General features: G+C 37.5%; 1 protein-coding gene across 1 annotated transcript in view; it reads right to left on the reverse strand.

Moving 5' to 3' along the window:
- LOC136863784 (patched domain-containing protein 3) overlaps nt 1-22,645 on the reverse strand; it is a 147,015-nt gene that overhangs the window by 80,065 nt on the left and 44,305 nt on the right. Inside the window, exons 4-5 of the mRNA XM_068226088.1 lie at nt 14,312-14,426; nt 13,826-13,932 (exon numbers count right to left, since the gene is read on the reverse strand). Of these exons, the coding sequence (XP_068082189.1) occupies nt 13,826-13,932; nt 14,312-14,426 (222 nt within the window). The remainder of the gene's footprint in view (nt 1-13,825; nt 13,933-14,311; nt 14,427-22,645) is intronic.

The raw sequence follows: 22,645 nt of genomic DNA on the forward strand, positions 1-22,645 counted from the left end.
GCTGGCAGTGATGCCTGCATGAAACTCGATCACCACTTATTTTCTAATACTCCTGGGGATTATCAGCAGGGCAATCTGCTTCTTACTGTCAGCTGACTCACACACGCAGGTCAGCAACACATTGTTGACCTTCAGAGATGTACACAGAGCCCAGTACACCTTGTAGGTTGGTCTGCATTCGGCGATGTTCTGTTCCGGTCACTGTACCAACTCAATGTCTTGCAAATTCTGCCCATTAACATTGTGCTTTAGCCGCTCCCTTCCTCAGGGCGGCTTGATCCCAGCCTTCAGCGGTGGTGGCTCTCAGGGCCTGGACATCCGCGGTGTCTTCATGCCATTCCAGCAGTGTACACAGTTCCTGGGGTACGACCTTCTGGGCAGAGCATTAGTGTTGCAGCATTTTCTTCCTTGTCCGTGTTCAGCTGTGATGTCATACTCTTGGAGACGTTATGTACAATGAGCTGTACACCCTTCCAGGTTATGGAAACTCAGGCGCCAGGTCAGGGCAGAGTTTCATTAAGCAGAGGTTCATTAAGATAAGGTCCAAATTTAAAATCATAGAGGTTTGGACAGAAATAAACGTGAATATTTCCAAATATTGAATGTGACTCGATAGAATCTGATGATGTTCTTTGAAGAACAAAACATGTAATTCTTTCTCTAATAGTGTGTATTTTATTCCTTGTTTAATAATGTGGTCTTTTTACAGGTATGTTATCGTGTAATATTTACATTGAAATTGAGTGTTTGACAGACTGGAAAGCTTTCAAGTTTACATTTCTTTGATCAGCTACTCAGAGCCAAGCATGCCTTTTTCAAAAATAGATCATAACAATTTTCAGTTGCCTTCTTGAGCAGGTCCTTGCTGTAAATACATCATAAATGCTAGGATGAAGTGATCATACTTAACTACTGGACTTTTAACAAACTTACCCTCCTTGTGGGTGGCCTTGTATCTACAACCATACAAATACAGAGCAAACTTAATACTCATTGTAGAATCTTACATTCAAAGAATATAAATTGCCAGCTGTGTGTCAACATTGAATATTTATTTCATACATGCTGTGAAAGTATTCAACTATGCAGGTTTGAAGTATAAATCTTTACTGCACTTCTTTCATGATGAAGAATATTCACTTCACATAGAACAAGAACTCTTTTGCCTCTATCTCCATCATTACTTTTACTGTTGAGATTTTGGAAGAAATCTGGCTTGCTCTCACTGATCAGACAGCAGGTGGAGGATCTCGATATGAGAGCTTGGACTGAGGCATTTGGGATTGAATCTCATCATCAACAATTATCAAAATAGTTGGCCATAGTTTTCTACTGCAATGCTGGGATGATACCTTTCCTAAACTGGATAATTCTGATTTTTTAAAAATATAAACATTAAAAGCTGTATCTCTCATACACCAGACACAACAGGCTGATGATTGTAACATTGTTGAAACAAATCTATGCTTTACATTTAAACAATAAATGTTGCCAACAATCCAGATATATATTCCAAGACAATTAAAGAATTTCACTTTTAATGTTATTCATCATTCTAGAAGGATGTTAGGAATTATTATTATTATTATTATTTTTTTTTTTTTGCTATTTGCTTTACGTCGCACCGACACAGATAGGTCTTATGGCGACGATTGGATAGGGAAGGCCTAGGAGTGGGAAGGAAGCGGCCGTGGCCTTAATTAAGGTACAGCCCCAGCATTTGCCTGGTGGAAAATGGGAAGCCACGGAAAACCATCTTTAGGGCTGCCGACAGTGGGATTCGAACCCATTATCTCCCGGATGCATGCTCACAGCTGTGCAACTCTAACTGCACGACCAACTTGCCTGGTTTAGGATGATTTGGGTTTAAAATAATGGCCCCTTCTTTCCCAACCCTAGTACCAGTTAATTACAAACCTAGAAATACAGGCTATTCAACAGAAACTAGACATAAATACGTACACAGAACTGTTAACTATGATATCTCAAGCATATAAAATGAAATAACTAGATTGTTTTCAGCGGGTAAAGTTTTCTGCATTTTTCCTCTGATCCTTCACCAACACATACCATCCACAATCTCTTTATGGTAGCTCTTTTAAGGGTACCAAAGCCTCTGGCCAGGATTCACTTATTTCACAACACTATACACACAGTTCCAAGGCTGTTAACAGACAACTAACTGGGAAGAACAAATGGTGTTCTGTCATGTTCATTGACAAAAGAAGATTGTATAAATTCTATCTTGGAGTTCATGAACATGTCCACTTTCCTTAGACCTCCTTCCCATTATAAATGTACAAGAATAGCAATGAACTAAGAAGATAACCTAATTTCTGTAAAGACCCAGTGAACTCATGAAAATTGATTTTTTTTTTAATTAATTCAGTATGATTTTGTATACAAGAGTGGAATGCCAAAATCGGGACTTAAATATGTCCATTAGCTTGCGAGGTACGAAGATACAAAGTTTTAGGTAGGAAACAGTGTGATGTCACTGTTCCCTTACGACAGGATATTGAGCGCCATTTCCGTCTGTCTACGAGTGTTTCTCAGTGTCAGCACATTGTTCGGAATGAATAATCATGTCCAGAAAAGTGAAGCCTTATCAATTTGAACCAAAATGCACAACATCTCAACTAGAGAACGAACCACTGGCATCTGTTATTTCAGAAGAACAGGGAAACACTGACTGGTGTAAATGTGAACATTGTGAAGCGATGCCTACTTCTGCTGAAAGTTTCTGCTGTAAAGAGATTGAAACAAGAAATGAAATGCACAGAATTGTGACGTGTATTGTTTGGCATGAGGAATTTTCCAACTTTGTGTTAAATTACAATGTGTTAAATACAACATGTTGTCTTAATGTGCATAAAACTAATATTGCCTATGTAAGGAAAAGACTGGCTATGAAAACAAATGCTGACTGACGGTCTGTAGCCTTTCGCCAGTTCGTGTACTGGGTCAATTCATGCACTCCTTTAGGAAGAGAGTAGTTATACCATCTTGTGTAATGAAGGCAATCCAAGAACAATATCCTCAAAAAGGAGGTACATATGAAGGATTCCAGGCTGTTGAGGAGCAAGAACCAGAATACTTCGATTAATAACAAATTTAAAAGTATATTTAGAATATTTCAAATTACTTTGTAATATAATACCTAGATGTACGCTTTGCACCACGAATATATTTCATTGCTCTCATATTTAGCACAGGCACAGAACCTTTTTTTTAACACACTCCTATTTTGTCTCAAGAGTTTGGCTTTATATTTAATTTATAGTTTATAGTCCTGCTCTCTGAAATGTGTACAGCATACAAAACTATATCGGGGTTGGTGAGAAATGAGTACGACTAATTTTTTATAACAAAGCGCAATATCTCTCTGGAAATTTCTTTCGACTGAGGAATCTGTGATTACCTACACTTTTTTTCCTTCCATGTTTACAAAGTGCTCGCATGGTTGCAACTGTAGACAACACAGTAAACCATGTTTTCACTTAGGTATCGTTTACAGTAGTTAAATATGCCAAACCAACAGTTGCACTGTCTGTTTCTGCTACACCTACTAATAGCAAGCAAGAGGCGGCTGCCAACAGTGACGTCACTCGCTCATGCGCAGTGGCAGTTTTCCACTTATATCTCCTGAACAATACGAAATAATGCTATAGGGTTTTCAGCGCATTTATTAAAATCTAATCTTGCACTCAATGAGTTAAGAAAATAAAACTCCAAAATAAGATGCCTGGGCCTTTAATGTCACATGATCATTTACACAGTTAGCATTGCTGGCAAATTGGCAACTTAAAAATTAAATACATAAGATACAAACACTACATATAAATAGATACACAGTTGTAAATGTTCATTATTTTGATAAAGTATGATGACAAATTCAGAGGCAGGATTGCATTAGTAAATTCTCAAAAATGAAGTTGTATTTATTTCTTCTAAATGTTGCCCCGTATTTTATTTCTCTTATTCTACTTGGTAATTTGAAGTAGTCTTTGTTACCCAAATAATAAGGACTTTTCTCTAGTAAAGATAACGTGTGGGATGGGAATTTTAGTTTTGGTTTATTTCTAGTATTGTCTGGCTCCTTGGCTGAATGGTCAGTGTAGCGATCTTTGGTTCTTATGGTTCTGGATTCAATTCCTGGCCAGGTCAGGGATTTTTGTCATGTCTGGTTAATTCCTCTGTCTTGAGGGCTGGGTGTTTATGATAATCTTAATACACGCCTCATCATTCACACAAAACACACTACACTACCAAGCATCATAGTAATATAAAATGATGGATACATCTCTCCACATAAGGTTGATGTTAGGAAGGGCATATGGCAGTAAAACTGGGTCAAGTCCACATGTTTGACACAATGCAAATCTGCGGCCCCACCAGGATGTTGGGAAGTTGGTGGAGGAAGAAGAAGAACAAGTAATTTATTTCTGTTATTATATTATGATTTACTTGCATGGTCCTGAAGTACGGTACGGTATTCAATGTTCTAGTGAGCATAGTTCAGAAGTTCATAGAGGTAAAGTGAAGTTAGTAAAGTTATAAATTAACTGAGTTGAAACCGAAAAGTGATGGCTTCAGATATTACAAAAACAAGAAGATTGGTTACATTTAATTAATAAGACTTTTATGAACGCAAGACCATATAAATGGAAGTTAATTAGCACGTGTTTTCAAATGCTTGGAACAGGGATCATGAGAACAAAGATAAGTGATAGGTAGAGTTCATGGTTTATAGCATTTAAAAATCAGAGATTTAGCGTTTTGATTTACAAATTTAGCATTTTATAGCATCTATACTTCTCAAATTTTGTGGTTTGTAGCAAGCTGGTTGAAAATAGGCATAATTTGATTATAAAGTTGGCACATCAATATACGGTAGGCCTATCTGTATCGCTTATATAAAAATGTTCCAATTTGTAAGTCTCGGTACGCTGTTTGATCGTCACTTCGCTTCTACTGATGGCTACCGGACAATAAATCGTTACCGTACTTTAAAACAGAACTAGTACTCAACACCTATGTCAAGAATAACCGACTATGATCAAGGGTCAACACAAAGTGAATGAATGCGTGTGCTTGCAAGTGTATTAAGATGTTTGATTGGTTGTTCTTTGCACTTTTCTTTGACTGTTGAGAGATATTACACATATTGAAAGATTTAAGGTGCCATAATAATTCTTTCCCCTGAAATAAATAACATAGCCTATACCTTATTTTCAAGAAAATGCATCTTTTAAAAAAAGATATACGTTAATTTGCATAAAACCAAGTATTTCACATCTATTTTTCATAAATTGTATAATTTTGCATTTTGAACCAATTTCGCATTTTATTGCTAATTCAAAATTGCTAAAAACCACTCGTAGGGGTCATATAAGATGAAGGTGCATACACTGACAAAGTTTCAACATATTTCGCATTTATCGCAAATGCTAAAAACCACAAACTCTAGTGATAGGGTAACAAGAATTTAAAAAAAATAAGCATGCAATTTTACATGACTGTTGATGTCATGATTATAGCCACCTCCAATTTTATGTGAAATCTGAACCACAGGAATATAACTTTTCATTTAAAAATCCCAGATGCTTTGCCTAGGATTTGAACCACTGCTGCCTTGCTGAGAATCCAGTGATTATGTCATTCAGTTATCGCACCCCTGTTAACAAAACACTTTTCCACTATCAAATGTCCAAGGTATTTTCCACACACTGACTATAAAATCAGTTTCAGTGATAATAGAAATGTATGAAGTTGTCTAATTGAGTTTATTCGGTATTTGAAAAAATTTGTAATGAGGATCTGTGTGTAAACACAGACCAACATATTATATATTTATCTTGAGAAGAATCTAGTTCTGCCTTGCAGTTTATTAACTTCATCCATTTGGAGTCCAGCTCTTTGCCTGAATGGTCAGCATAGTAATCTTCAGTTCAGAAGTTAGTATCTTCAGTGTGCAAAATATGAGCCTACATGAATCCTGAAAAGATCATTCATATTACAAAATTATCCCACAATTTCAAACTGACAGGAAGGATTCAGTTCAAGTAAAACAACGCTACCATTTATCACTTTGTAATCTACAGGCCTTCAGGCCAATCAGTGGTCACTTGATAACCCATGGCCCATTGGGGCTGTAATACCATGAGGTTTGACTTTTGCTTGCTGCGACTATTACACTAACGCATGCATTTGCACGATGATAAACCAGATACAGTAAACAGTTGCATGGTTAAATTCAAAGTTAATATATACTAGACAAATGATTTTCTCACTCCACAATTAATCTTCTGCAGTCTTAACTAACCTTTTGAGTACACAAACTTGAGTACAATTTTTAAAGGCACACACATTACCTTCAGCAACTCAGGTCAAGAGCAATCTATGTCCATTACCAACATTGTGATGAAGAATATATTTTTTCAGCTTTATAATAGAATAGATACAAGAAGAATAGGTATTTTGACTGGAAACACACTCAATAAAATTAAGAAATTCTAAATAAATAAAAAATTATTGACTGAATGCTGAAAGGCATACCAGTATGTAACAAAAAATGAGGAGAGAATACAGAATAACTCAAGTATCGTGATAACTTTATCATGTAAAATGTAGCTGTAAATCAAAATTAGACAAGTTGTTTCTTAAAATGACAGTAAACTATTTTCCATTCTGCTACTCAAGGCCCCCGACTGAAATGTTGGTAATGGACATTATACTTTAAGAGTTCCTATCCCAGTTGCATAGATCACCATGTTCAAGGTGGAAAGCACTCCAGCAAAGTAATATGTGTGCCTTTAAGGAGTACAATGAAGCCAATGTACTCAAGTGGTTTCTTTTGTCACCATGATATAGAATGTACATCAACAGTCAACAATTTAAACCAACCTCACCATTCCAAGAAGTCTAATTGCTTCTAATTGAAAGTGACTTCGCAACAATACCAAAATTATTATTATATTCACTGTGTGCAGTCAAAGAAAGAAGGTAATTTACTCTGTTCACATATAGTAAGCTTGATTGTAACTATTCATCACGTTGAAGAAACCTAGACTATTTTTGAACTGCTGCTCATAACTCTGAAATGTTGAAAATATTATATATTTCTGAATAGAATATACTATAATTATATACTCTCAAAGTTTTTTAAATACCATCTAGAATAATATGGTATTTCTCAATTGAAGAAAGAAATTGCTATTGACCAATGCATTCATTTCCATAACAAATGGTGGCAAATAAGGTGTCTTTTTTTTCACCTGTTACAGTCCAAGCCATTGATCAATGCCATGTATTGAATAAATATATTATTGTTTGATTTTTGAAATATTTATGGTATCCATCCCACAACCTGTGTTTCTGCAGTGCCTGAACTGGTGTACATACTTATAACTTACATCTGTAATTTTGAATAATAATAATAATAATAATAATAATAATAATAATAATAATAATAATAATAATAATAATAATAATAATAACAATAATAACAATAATAATAATAATAATAATAATAATAATTTTTTTCGTGTGGCTCTTTCTAGCCGGGTGCAGCCCTTGTAAGGCAGACCCTCCGATGAGGGTGGGCGGCATCTGCCATGTGTAGGGTGTAGGTAACTGCGTGTTATTGTGGTGGAGGATAGTGTTATGTGTGGTGTGTGAGTTGCAGGGATGTTGGGGACAGTACAAACACCCAGCCCCCGGGCCACTGGAATTAACCAATGAAGGTTAAAATCCCCGACCCGGCCGGGAATCGAACCCGGGACCCTCTGAACCGAAGGCCAGTATGCTGACCATTCAGCCAATGAGCCGGACATAATAATAATAATAATAATAATAATAATAATAATAATAATAATAATAATAATAATAATAATAATAATAATAATAATGTTATTTGCTTTACGTCCCACTAACTACTTTACTTTTACGGTTTTCAGAGACACCGAGGTGAGAGAATTTAATCCTGTAGGAGTTCTTATACGTGCCAGTAGATCTACAGCAAGGCCGATATATTTGAGCACCTTCAAATACCACCAGACTGAGCCAGGATTGAACCTGCCAAGTTGGGGTCAGAAGGCCAGTGCCTCAACTGTCTGAGCCACTCAGTCTGGCGTAATTTTGAAGCAAGCAGGAAGTACAGATATTCCATTTGTAATCACTCTCAATAACAGAGAAATTCTAAAAAGTCAGGAGATAATATGGGATAGAAATATAAAAATAATTTTATCCTCTACTTAACTACTCAATTAACCTCAGAATGGGTGTCAAAGTAAATATTTCAACTTTCCTGCAGTCAGTCTTCATATCCACCCAAACTACCATGATACGAAAGAATTCAATAATTTATTGTATGCCAATGCCCTGTTATGAATTATATTATAAACTTCAATACAGATAAGACATAAGTTATTACAGATGAAAAATTACCTTGTTGCTTGAACATCGGAAAATGTTCAAAATTTCTTGAGGACTCAACAGCTTCCTTTACCTTGACTCTGTTAAGAATACTGTTTTTTGCCATCTTGCTTGCTGTAAGCTCGCCCCGCAGTCTGGGCGTAGCAAGCCTGCCTCTTACTGTGAGGAACTCTGGTTTGTTTCCCAGTCAGGCCAGAGATTTTACCTGGATCAGAGGGGAGATTAGAGGTCCGCTCAGCCTACGTGAAGCCTACTCTGCATCACTTTGTTATCTACAGGCCTTCAGGCCAGGCAGTGGTCTCTTAATAGGCCACGGCCTTTTGGGGCTGCAACACTATGAGGTTTGGCTTTTGCTCGCTGTGACTAATACACTAATGCATGCATTTGCTTAAAGATAAACCAGATACAGTAAACTCTCAATTTAATGGACTATTAGGAGCTAAGGTTTGTTTGTAAAATTGAAAGGCTTTTAAATCACGAATATTAGGAATTGCAAGGAATTGTGTTGACAATGAAGACTTTCAGTGGTGTTCATGTACTTTAATAGGAACAACTTTATATACATACCATTTTAATGTGGATCCGGTGTAAAAATAGCACCAAATTTCTGTTGCTTTTCACTTGTATACTGTTTCTTGATAATTACTGAATGAAATTGCTAAAAATGTCCATAATAAGTACCAGGTGTATGCGTAAGTTTTTCCAGTTTCACTAAGAGATGGCGCCAGTGAACAGAAAGCAGCGTAACAATTTCACACATATGTCAGTTTGTTAGTCTGGCATTAACCTACCAACACACACAAGTCGAGTCCCCCAAACACTTGCATCTGTGTTGTATCGTTCAGTAATCATGTTGACGTCTCTGCCTGAAAAAGAACATTTGTGACACGCATTGCTTTTTTTATTTAAGCAAAAGAAAAAGGCTGTGGAAAGTCATCGTTTACTGGTAGAAACATATGGTGAACACGCTCCATCGATTAGAACATGTGAGACATGGTTTCGACAATTTAAACGTTGTGATTTCAATGTGAAAGACAGTGCGCGCTCGGGATGATGACAGCAACTGGCACAAGCATTAAATGTGTCACAAGAAACAATCAGCAGACATTTACGAGGAAAGGGGAAGATCAATAAACTCGGTAAATGGGTCCCACATGATTTGAAAATCGCAGTCACTTGTGAAATGCTACTTCAACGCCAAGAAAGAAAATCATTTCTGTACTGAATTGTGACGAGTCATAAAATACGGAATTATTTTGAAAACCTGAAGCAGAGAAAATTGTGGCTGCCACCTGGTGAAGCCAGTCCTTCAACACACAACACCAAGGCCAAATCGCTTCGGCAAGAAGACCATGCTTTGTGTCCGGTGGGACCAGAGCGGTATTATGTATTATGAACTCTTGAAGCCCGGCAAAACCGTTAATGCACAACGCTATCGCAAACTAGTGCTTAATTGAAATCACGCATTGATCGAAAGATGACCGGAATGGACCAAAAGACATGCCAAAGGTGATTTTGTTACACCCGTCTCACACAGCAAAACCAGTGAAAGACACCTTGAAATTGCTTGGATGGGACATCCTTTCACACCCGCTGTACTCCCCCGACCTGGCGCCATCTGACTATCACCTCTTCGTATCAATGGGGCACACGCTTGCAGAGCAGCACTTCAGCAATTTCGAGGGAGTTGGAAAATAGCTCGACGAATGGTTTGCCGCAAAAGACGAGCAGTTTTTCTGGCATGGTATTCATAACTTACCTGAAAGATGGGCGAAGTGTGTAGAAGCTGATGGCCAATATTATGAATTAAAAAAAAAAAAAATTTCTCTTGAAAATTATGTATTTTCTTTACAACAAAAACCGGCTAAAACTTATGCATACACCTGGTAGTGTCCTCTGGATCTGATAAGGCACCCTCCTATGAATGAGGTAATGTTTTCCATGTGTTCTCTAAGCACCAATAGTTTCAGGCCAGCTGAAACCCCTTCTCCATCATAATGAGCAGTATCCTCTTGGCTTGGAATTTGGAAGCCTGTGCCATCTTCGTCAATGTCATTCTCGCGGCATTTATCGCCAACCTGCTTTTAAAGTTTCATGAAAGTCAGAAGTTTCAAAACTTCTACAATCTGTTCAATAATTATTTTTTAAATAATTTTCATTAACTGTATGTATTTGATGAATTATGTCTGTTACATCTTAAGTCCTCTGAATCAGGGTCCATTCAACTGAGAGTTTAACTATATGTTATTCTAGCACTTATGATAACAGATCAGATGTCTTGAAACTGTAGCAACGTGTGATCAAGTGGATAAATAATAATTTTGTGTGACCATTTCTAGCCAAGTGCAGCCTTTGTAAGGCAGACATTCCCCCTCTATGAGGGTTGGCTGCATTTGCAGTGCGAAGGAAACTGTGTGTTATTGTGGTGGAAGGTAGTACAGTATTGTGTGTGGTATACGAGTTGCAGATATTGGGGACAGTATGAACATCCAGTCCCCAAGCAAAGGGGATTAACAATTTAAGGTTAAAATCTCCGACCCAGCCAGGAATCGAACCCAGGACCTTTTCAACCGAAGATCACTATGCTGACCGTTCAGCCAAGGAGCTGGATTTGAAGTGGATAAAGTGAATTAATTGCAGGACAGAACAAGATTCTTCTTGAGATATATATGTTTGTCTGTTTTATACATAGATCCTTGTTATTAATTTTTTTAATACTGAATAAACTCAATTAGACAGCTTCATACATTTACTGATTTTATAGTCAGTGTGCGGAAAACACCTAGGACATTTGATAGTAGCAAAATGTTTTGTTAATTGGAGGGGAGGGGGTGGCGGGCGATATCTAAATGACATTATCACTGGCTTCTCAGTAAGGCAGCAGTGATTCAAATCCTAGTCAAAGCATCTGGGATTTAAAAAATGAAAAGTTGTATTCCTGTGGTTCATATTTCACATAAAACTGGAGGTGGTAATGACCATGATATCAACAGTCATGTAAAATAGCATCTTATCTTATCTTTGTTCTCATGATCCCTGTTCCAATCATTTGAAAACACGTGCTGATTAATTTCCATTTATATGGTCTTGCTTTCAAAAAGTCTTATTAATTAAGTGTAACCAATTTTTTTGCTTTTGTAATATCTGAAGCCATCGCTTTTCAGTTTCAACTCAGTTAATTTATAACTGATGATGTTCTTTCAAGAACAAAACATGTCATTCTATTTTAATTAAGTTGTTTCTTTTCCTGGTATAATTTTTACCATGCGCTTTCTTTTTTGGATAGTTTATAAATTTATTTATTCAAAATTAGTTTCAGCAGACTGAGGAACCTAACAGTTATTAAACAATCTTTTCCTGTTCCAAAATATGTTATTTCTGCAGTGAACAACAAGGCTAATAATATCTATAAATACATTAAGACACTATTTGACTGAGCGAATGGCTAGCCAAAGCCTGATATAGCCGTCAGCTTGCATTCAGGAGATAGTGGGTTTCTTATATTCACACTAGGAAAATTCTGGGGCTGTACCTTAATTATGGCCATGGTTGCTTCCTTCCCACTCTTAGCCCTTTCCTATCCCATCATCGATATAAGACCTATCTGCTTTGGTGCAACGTAAAGCAAATTGATAAGAGACAGTATTTAGGTAAAAGCTAAAATTTTCATCAGTATGGAGAATGTCTATGGTTCAAACACTTTTTTTATCATCCCAGTGATCATAAAAGCTATGTAAAGCTTCGTTTGAAAGCAGTTCATTTTTCATTTGATTAAAGCATACAGGGACAAGATAGAACTCTATTTTGGTGCTCCATGTTTTAATGTTCTGGTAAATTGACTACTAATCATTCAGTACCTTAGTTTTTTTGTGTTTCTTGTAATTTAAATCTCAACAAGTACAACCAAGGCCGAATTTAACTACTGCAATGCCTCGAGCCCCAAATAATTTGGCACCCCCTTTCCTTAAACTTGATAAGACAAAATTACAATTAGGGCCTGCTGTTATTTTACATAGTGAATAAAGTAATACAGTAGAATGCCTCCAAAGTTACATATCAAACATAAATACCATTAAATAATAATAATAATAATAATAATAATAATAATAATAATAATAATAATAATAAAAACAACTGAGAGAGCAGGCACTGTCAACTCTGCACACTTGATTACCCTCTCTTTTAAACATTACCACGTAATCATGAGAGTGGAAATACTCATGTTCCGTTAACTGCTGATTTCCTTGCTTCTAATCATTGAACCCAGCTGTTGCAAATTGGGATGTCCTTGCAAGAAGTTTACAAGGAGTGCAAAAAACAGATAATTGGCTGCAGGAATAAGCCAGATATTCATGTTTCATAATGTCTTCATTTAACAGCTTTCTTTCAAACAACACTTGTGTCAGAAATAGCTAATTGTCTGGATAAGTCCACACAGAATTACAGAAATATTGTCCTGATTCTGTTTCACTCCACTTTCAGCATAGTAGTCTCTAATAACATTATTCATAAGAAAAAAAAAAAAAGAAAGATAATAGTTCAGTTTAAAAATACCTTCTCTTGATACTACAATAGATTGTCTCCATGATTTTCACTTACAGTTCCAACAGCAGAGCAATGGAAACGCAACTAAAAGTGGGTGTATACTCATCAAAGTTTTCTGTGCCAGTACCATCATTTTTATTTTTGTCATTGCATGAGAGGAAGATGTTTGAGTTATAGTTTGGATCCTGTGGAAAAACAAGTGTAATTTTGGTGTTTGAGAGAACAATTCACTTTCCCTCCTCTTCTCTTCTGCTAATCTGCGATAATTTGCACCATTTACCATAATCGTTTTCAATCATCCATGTTGTGTACCAAACACAAAAAACTCTCACAAAATGAATAAAAATGGCTTTCACTTTCATGGACTTCTCCGGAATTCTTGGTATTATGGGAAATCAGCAGCATTCTTGATTCACTCAACTCCACGCTGTTGTTTCTAGGTGGCGATGATTCACCACCCGCTTGACTAAATTGCAGCCCAAAGTCATCTTGATACCCATATGCAGAACCAAGGGGCTGTGTTTCAACATTGTGGTGATATTTATAACATTATTACCGACAGCTTTCACATAAGCAGATTTAAAATTCCGTTATTCATGTCGGAGCTTTTGCTTTTGAATACTATGAAAGTGGGTGCATTCTAAAAACTTGTTTCCAAACTATTAGAGGTTTTCATTTTTGCCACCCCATAAATTTGCTGCCCAGGTCCCGGGCCCATAAGGCCCATGCCTAAATATGGCTTCGAGTAAAACTCGTTGAGAGAAATTTAAATTTAAGAATGAAGAATAATCTTCTGTTATATACTATGCTTAACATATCAAAAATATACAAATAAACACTATACCTTCTAGTACACACTGCAAAAATTTTCATCCCTTTTGGCAGTTCTCTTTCTGTATGTAAGATATTCTTAAGGAATTCCAGCTCCCATTCAGATGAGGAGTTATCAGACTGAAATAGATTTAAAACATCTAAAATTGATGAAAGTTAGATAATATTACACAAAAAATTATTTTACATTTATGTTTCATGTTCAGTTTGAAAAGTTTGATCATGTCTAGATGGAAGTAATGTATGATTAATTTCTAAAAAGTTTATTATATGCAGAATGAGTAATCAGTTTTAACACTGTTTATTATAGTAAACTGAACAAAACATAGAAAAAAACTGAACTTTTCACAAAGAGAAACTTACATCCAAACCATATCTGTACAACTATCTGTTTAAAAAGCAGAACATGGATGAAAGATCACAGTTATCTTCTTTTCTTAAAGAAGGCAACTACAGTAATGATACTGAAGGGTATTTTTTTAATTAGTTCATATTTTACCTTTTTGACCATCCAGTTTAGAATCGTGGCTCTTGCACCAGTTACAGTGCCATTTGGACCCCACTGTACTCCAGATAGAAGAGTGCTAACATCCTCCAGGATGTTCTTTGGTTTACTGAAGATCACAGAACAAATCTAATTTGTATTAAAATTGTAGTAACTTACAATAACATTACTTTACTGTAAAAATTTCCAACATATTTCTAGTAATTGGTTACATATTTTATATTTCAAACTATTCATATTCTAGCCATAAAATCTCTTTCAAAATTTGGACATGTCTTGTACCATCCTGAAGATGACAAGCCTTCAAATGCAGACAAGTTGAGAATCTTTTCATTCCTGATATCAGCCCCAAAGCAATGTTTAATCATATTTTATTTCACGTTAAAATAAAATTATCAAAACTCACCATCTTCCAGTTTCTTAACCCTTTAACACTCACATTTTTTCATGCCCTTTTTGTATACATGGTTGGTGGTTACATATGTGGACAGTTAGTCCACAAATATTTCACCACCTTTCACTTTCTGAACCTGGATGAATAGTAGTTAAATACGCAGTTCAAAAAAATTAGGGGAGCATGATTTGTAACGTCTGGTATGTGAATGTTAATTTGGTACATGGGGTTCCAATGGCTGTACAGCATACCTTGAGACCTTAGCTACTCAGGGTATGTCAAATCAAAGTTATACTCCATCTGTAGGCGTAGCCATGCATTAAACTGTCAGGTGACCCCTCAAAACAAAGTGAATAGCGGTGTGTCCATGTGTCGTCGTGAGGTACACAGACTACTGCGGTCATTTGAGCATGTTGTACATACACCAGCACATCCCATGAGACATCTTAACGAAGTTCAAGTCACAAGGGCCGTCACTTTGATCCAGGAAGGATGGACTTTTCATCATGTTGCTGTGGATCTCAATGTCTCTCCGTCAGTTATTCAACGCTTGTGGAATCACTACAATGAGACAGGCCAGTTCACAAGGAGGGTTGGACAAGGTCGTGGACGCATGACAACCCCACAGGAAGACCAATATCTGATCATCTGTGCGTTGTGGCGTCGTTCAGCAACTACCAGAGAACTGCAACAAGACCTCAGGAGGGTCACTGGAGTCACGGTGTCTGACCAGACAGTAAGGAACAGGTTAAGAAAAGTATCCTTACAACCCAGACGTCCTGTTTGAGTGCCCTGTTTAACGCAGCAACATCACGCAGCTCGCCTTCTGTTTGCCCGTACCCACGTCAACTGGCAACTTCGCCAATGGAGACCTGTGTTGTTCACAGACGAGTCCAGATTCCCCCTGACACAGGGTGATGGACGTCAACGTGTATGGAGATGCCATGGTGAGCAGTACATAACAAATGTTGTCCAGGAGGGCGACCGATTCGGACATGTTTCTGCGATGGTGTAGGGTAGCATCAATATTGATGACCGTAAAGATCTTGTCGTCATCGTCGTCGTCTGTGGTAATCTTACTGCTGTGGGGTACATCGAGCAGATACTGCTACAGCATGTGTTGCATGCTGCATACTGTGTTGGCCCGGAATTCGTACTCATGCACGACAATGCCAGGGCTCATGTAGCGCGCATCACCAGAACTGTCTTGCGAGAACCGGACGTTCAAGAGATGCAATAGCCGCCAGTGAATCCTGACCTTAATCCCATTGAGCATGTGTGGGATAGGCATGACAGAAGTGTTCATGGGCGTCCTGTTCCACCACAGACTCTCCAAGACCTCAAACAGGCTCTCATTGAAGAATGGGACCTGGTTCTGCAACGTGACCTCCGTTGACTTATATGGAGCATGCCATGTAGTCACCAAGCTGTGATAAATGCTCTTGGAGGACATACACCATACTGAAGCTCTCCAACTGTGATATAAATCCACCCTGGAGGACTGTTATCACCTTTTCTCGCCCCTATTTGGACACTGCCGTTTGTGTTCTGAAAATGAACGCGAATCCATCGATGTTCTTTTGTATACTTCAACAGTAAAGAATAAAGGTTTAGTTGGTAATATACCTGGGTGTGAGGTATTGTTTTGTGGAACATGGCATACATTCCAAAACATGTTCCCATAACTTTTTTGAACTGTGTATTTAGCCACCCAATACCAGAACAACTGGTCTGATCACAATTACAACCATACAAACTGCACCAGCATGATATCTTGCAGACTAGAGAGAAAAATTAAGTTGAGCATACAGAGATAAAAGCAGTGGCTACATATTCAGCTACTGACCTATAAGGGTTTAAGAAGTTAAAAGTTAGAGGAATGGATGACCACTGCATGATCTAGTGCAGATAGGCTGCCTGTAGCCTCAGGCTTAGATATCCATTCAGTAAATGAACAGGCAGTCTTTGAAAAGTAATGGTAGTCTACAATAGAGAAATCTAATACAAAAGCTGACTGATTGCAGATGATATCACTGCCCTCACTGAGCTTCATCTGTGTGGAACTGGCTATATGGTATAAGAAGATTGTGGTTAGGAATTAGGAACAGCTCCATAAGCTTTCAAAGGGTTTGAACCCGCTATCTTGGGATACGGAGGCCGACACTCTACCACTGATCCACAGAAGGTGAAGGCGAGTGAGGTATGGATTTAGAGTGGAGTGGTTAAAGGCTATGATAAAATCTATGATTGCAGAAAGCCACATTATTTGAGAGGCCCCATGGTCATTATCCTATTTAACATGAAAAATCTGCAAATTGGTACATGCAGATCTCCTCCATTGGGGGTGTGCTTGAAAAGAGCTGCACCACCTCGGGACAAGGGCACAACTTTATTACTATTACCTGCAAATTAATTTTTTACAAAATATGTGACAAACAATTTTTATCTTGACATGCTGAATGTGAAAAAAAAATCTATATCAGCATGGCATGTGAAAGATCTCTGGAGACACAATCAGTGCTTACTGGACAAAATAAATTAAGATTTAGCAATAGGTCACCTACAGCAATCTGGTTTATCTGTTATTCAGCAGAGTAAATGGAAAGTCAAAATTTAATTTAAATGCCCTCGTATGATAGCTGAGAATTTTTAAAAAGTCCACAGCATGTTTCTAGTCATACAACGGGGTCAGGTTGAAGCCCTCATCTAGTGGAGAGGATAGGAATTGTGCCGGATCCCACAGCCTGTCGCACTCCTCTGGGGCAATGATTAATGACTGAACGATGAAATGAAATGATATTAGAGAGTACTGCTGGAATGAAAGATGACAGGGAAATCCAGAGTACCCGGAGAAAAATCCCTGCCGCTGCCTTGTCCAGCGCATCTCACATGGAGTGGCCGGGATTTGAATCACGGAACCCAGCGACGAGAGGCCGGTGCACTGCTGCCTCAGCCATGGAGGCACTGACAGCTGAGAATATGTTATTTGTTAATGTTGTTTAAAATAACTATCCTCATGATAATTTTTTAACTTTGTATCCACTGATTTAAAAAAATGTGAACAGGGCTGTATCAGGATTACGTCCACAAATTTTGATGTAAAATACCTACGGATTGATAGCTACTGTTAAAGTACCTAGTCAGTATGGGTTTGAAATTACATTGCTGATATTTTATTTATTAACTCTAAACAACTTTTCACATCTTCAAAACTCAACCGGGCAGGAGATGTGTCTGGGTGGAGCTCCAGGAGTGTGGAACTTGCCTCACGATTCTTAGCCTCCTTAACTTTGAGATGCTGCCGACAAGCCTTTTGATACTAGATTTTGGAATTCCAAAAAGCCACTCTATTCCCTCAAATGCAGTTTTGATAATTCTGGAACCATTTATTGTCCATATGAGTTTATTAACTTAACCATTGTGGTTTGATTTTTATAATGGTCCGTACTGACTATAATCTCTACTCCCATAAATATATCTTTGATAGTTAAAAGTTAGCCTTGTCAATACCTGGAATTATTTAATTAATTATTTCTTATCACCTCATGTACCAAAGAAGGCAGCTAAGGATAACATGATGGCAAGCATAATTGGCAGTCATATGAATTTTAGTGAAAAATGGAAGGGTATGTATAGGTATTTTAAGGCAGAAACAGGTTCCAAGAAGGACATTCCAGGAATAATTAATGAACAAGGGGAGTTTGTATGTGAGGATCTTCAAAAGGCAGAAGTATTCAGTCAGCAGTATGTAAAGATTGTTGGTTACAAGGAAAATTTCGAGATAGAGGAGGAGACTAAGGCCAAAGAAGTAATAAAATTTACATATGATAACAATGACATTTAAAATAAAATACAAAAGTTGAAAACTAGAAAAACGGCTGGAATTGATCAGATTTCTGGGGATATACTAAAGACAATGGGTTGGGATATAGTACCATATCTGAGGTACTTATTTGATTATTGTTTGGTCGGAGGAGCTATACCAGATGAATGGAGAGTTGCTATAGTAGCCCCTGTGTATAAAGGAAATGGTGATAGACATAAAGCTGAAAATTACAGGCCAGTAAGTTTGACATGCATTGTATGTAAGCTTTGGGAAGGCATTCTTTCTGATTATATTAGACATGTTTGCGAAATTAATAACTGGTTCGATAGAAGGCAATTCGGTTTTAGGAAAGGTTATTCCACTGAAGCTCAACTTGTTGGATTCCAACAAGATATAGCAGATATCTATGATTCTGGAGGTCAAATGGACTGTATCGCGACTGACCTGTCTAAAGCATTTGATAGGGTGGATCATGGGAGACTACTGGCAAAAATGAGTGCAATTGGACTAGACAAAAGAGTGACTGAATGGGTTGCTATATTTCTAGAAAATAGATCTCAGAGAATTAGGGTAGGTGAAGCTTTATCTGACCCTGTAATAATTAAGAGGGGAATTCCTCAAGGCAGTATTATTGGACCTTTATGTCTTCTTATATATATAAATGATATGAGTAAAGGAGTGGAATCGGAGGTAAGGCTTTTTGCGGATGATGTTATTCTCTATAGAGTGATAAATAAGTTACAAGATTGTGAGCAACTGCAGTGTGACCTCGAAAATGTTGTGAGATGGACAGCAGGCAATGGTATGATGATAAACGGGGTTAAAAGTCAGGTTGTGAGTTTCACAAATAGGAAAAGTCCTCTCAGTTTTAATTACTGTGTTGATGGGGTGAAAGTTCCTTTTGGGGTCATTGTAAGTATCTAGGTGTTAATATAAGGAAAGATCTTCATTGGGGTAATCACATAAATGGGATTGTAAATAAAGGGTACAGATCTCTGGACATGGTTATGAGGGTGTTTAGGGGTTGTAGTAAGGATGTAAAGGAGAGGGCATGTAAGTCTCTGGTAAGACCCCAACTAGAGTAAGGTTCCAGTGTATGGGACCCTCACCAGGATTACCTGATTCAAGAACTGGAAAAAATCCAAAGAAAAGCAGCTCGATTTGTTCTGGGTGATTTCCGACAAAAGAGTAGCGTTACAAAAATTTTGCAAAGTTTGGGTTGGGAAGAATTGAGAGAAAGAAGAAGAGCTGCGCGACTAAGTGGTATGTTCCGAGCTGTCAGCGGAGAGTTGGCGTGGAATGACATTAGTAGACGAATAAGTTTGAATGGCGTTTATAAAAGTAGGAAGGATCACAATATGAAGATAAAGTTGGAATTCAAGAGGACAAACTGGGGCAAATATTCATTTATAGGAAGGGGAGTTAGGGATTGGAATAACTTACCAAGGGAGATGTTCAATAAATTTCCAATTTCTTTGAAATCATTTAGGAAAAGGCTAGGAAAGCAACAGATAGGGAATCTGCCACCTGGGCGACTGCCCTAAATGGAGATCAGTATTGATTGATTGATACCGTACATGTTTCGAGGACCTTACTGTCCTCTTCCTCAGCGATATTTTTCTCTCACTACCAATTATCACTTGGACCTCTTTACTTAATATTACACATCACACACCAAAGTTCTAAACAACTCTTAATGGAAATCTAATATATGTCATAATTAAAATAAAATATATCCTAAATGTCATATAAGAACACTAAAACTATACTATTCCATTTACAATTTTCTTAAAATCTCATCCTTGTCTATAATACAATCAATTCATTAAAATTAGCATCTCAGAAAATTTTTACTAAATCTTCCAATTCAGAGATCATGTCAGTAAAATTTTGCTGGTATTTCCATCTGTCCTCAAAAATCCCTAGGTTTGTAGCGCTTCACTCCAACCTAAATTGAATATGCTGGGTTTTTCAAAATGGCGCCCGGTAATGACGACGTAGTGTTTTATCCTCCGAGTAAATTAACCGTAAAATGTGACGAAAAGTGCGGAAAATGTCGAAGATTAGTGAAAAATGGAATGTTGTGTGATTCATGTGATCGATGGTGGCATTATAAGTGCAGAAATTGCTCTAGAGACGTAAAAACTAATGAAAATGTTGACTGGATTTGTGAGTAGTGTGTTCGGAATGTTTTAGTTGGCGACGGCGTTAACGATGAAGCACCGAAAACAATCGATGAGGAATACAAAAGTGCATTAGAAATTATAAACATTCTACAAAAGGACAACGAGGCTCTTAAAGTTGAAAATCAAGAATTAAAAGAAGACTGCGATCGCTAGTATTTGGGACTGACCGTTCTTCGAGTGATATACCGGTACTAGTAACAAACTCGAGCACGTGGTGTCAAGTAGTTCATGGATGGCCGGCTAAGAAGAAATATACAACTGAATTTCCGGAAATAAACATCAGAAATAGGTTTTCTGCCCTAAATAATTTAATTCTGGAAGAAAGTGATCGCGCGGGTGAAACCAAATCATCGCGATCCGCTGCCGTTGCCGTGCCGAGGTTAAAATTTGGGCCTAGATTTCAGATTCAAGACCCAGTTAGGCCTAAATCAGCAAAGGTAGTTGTGTTTGATGATAGCCAAGGAAGGGGAATTGCGGGAGTGATAAACGACGAGAATATAGCAGCAACCGGAGAAATAAGTATCAAGGAGCTTCTATCAACAGTGTCCTGGAAAACGTAGAAGAAGCAACTAGGAACTTCGAGAGCGGCGATGCAGTGCTTATCATCGGTGGGACGAACGACGTAGCTCACGCCGAGGCCAAGAATGTGAGATCACAACTTAAACATACCAGTACACTAGGGAAGCTGACCCACACTAACGTCTTTGTAGTGAACGTGCCCCACAGGCATGATCTGAGTAGAGACTCGTGTGTGAACATTGAAGTTAAAATTTGTAAACATTTTCGGAATACTCAGGTTATTGAATGCAGCAGTTTTGAGAGATACTGTTATACAAAACATGGCCTCCATCTAAACAATTCAGGTAAACGAAAGATAGCAAATATTGTTCTAGATTTTATTAATCTTAATATATGTACTGTAAAAAAAAGGCAACTCCCTTGCATTATAATACTGACCAGGAAAACTAGTAGAAAGAGCCAGCTGTACTTCAAGTTGGCTCAGTCAACTAGAAAATGAAACTCCGGAAAGTAAGGAATTTCAAGTTACCCAATTGCAACAGTCAAGTTTTAGGGAGGAAGGGGGTCTGAGATTGCTCTTGGTAAACTGTCAAAGTGTAGTAAATAAACAATTAAAATTCGGTACATTGATGGAATCTTATGTGACTGATGTGGTGAAAGGAGTGGAATCGTGGTTGAGAGAAGGGGTGGGTAATAAGAGAAGTATTTCCAGAAGGGTACCGGTACACAGTCTATCGTAGAGACCGAGGAGATAAAAAGGGAGGGGGAGGGGTGTTTATTCTGGTGAAGGAAACTTATTGTCCACATGAATGGTTTACCGATGAAAGGGATGAAATATTAGGGATAAAATTAGTTTGTGATAATATGAAGGAGGTGTGAATTATAGGAACATACAGGCCTGGAAGAGAGGAAAGAGACATGGAAATATTTGAGAAAAAAATAGATAATACTCATAAAAACAATAATAATGATATGGTAATAATTGGGGGAGATCTAAATTTGCCTGAAGTTGAATGGAATGGAGCTGCAAGTGAAGCCCATGAACAGAAACTGGAAAATAAGTTAATTCGGGAGGGAGGATTTACACAAGTAGTACAAGAACTGACTCGTCTCAATAACTTACTAGATGTATTCTTGGTTAAACCATGGGAAATTGTTGATAAAACTGAGGTAACTGAAGGAATAGGATACCATAAGGCTGTAATAATGGATGTAGCACTCGTACCAAAAAGGCTTAATAAGAGGATTACACAAGACAAGAAATTGTACAGAAAAATTAAAGTTGATGAATTTGAGACTTACCTTAAATCACAATTCAGTTGTTTGATAAGTGAAGGGAGTAATGTGGATACACTTTGGGCTAAATTTAAAGGAATCATTTGGGAAGGAGAGAAGAGATTTGT

This window comes from Anabrus simplex, chromosome 2 (assembly GCF_040414725.1).
Source record: "Anabrus simplex isolate iqAnaSimp1 chromosome 2, ASM4041472v1, whole genome shotgun sequence".
NCBI lineage: Eukaryota > Metazoa > Arthropoda > Insecta > Orthoptera > Tettigoniidae > Anabrus > Anabrus simplex.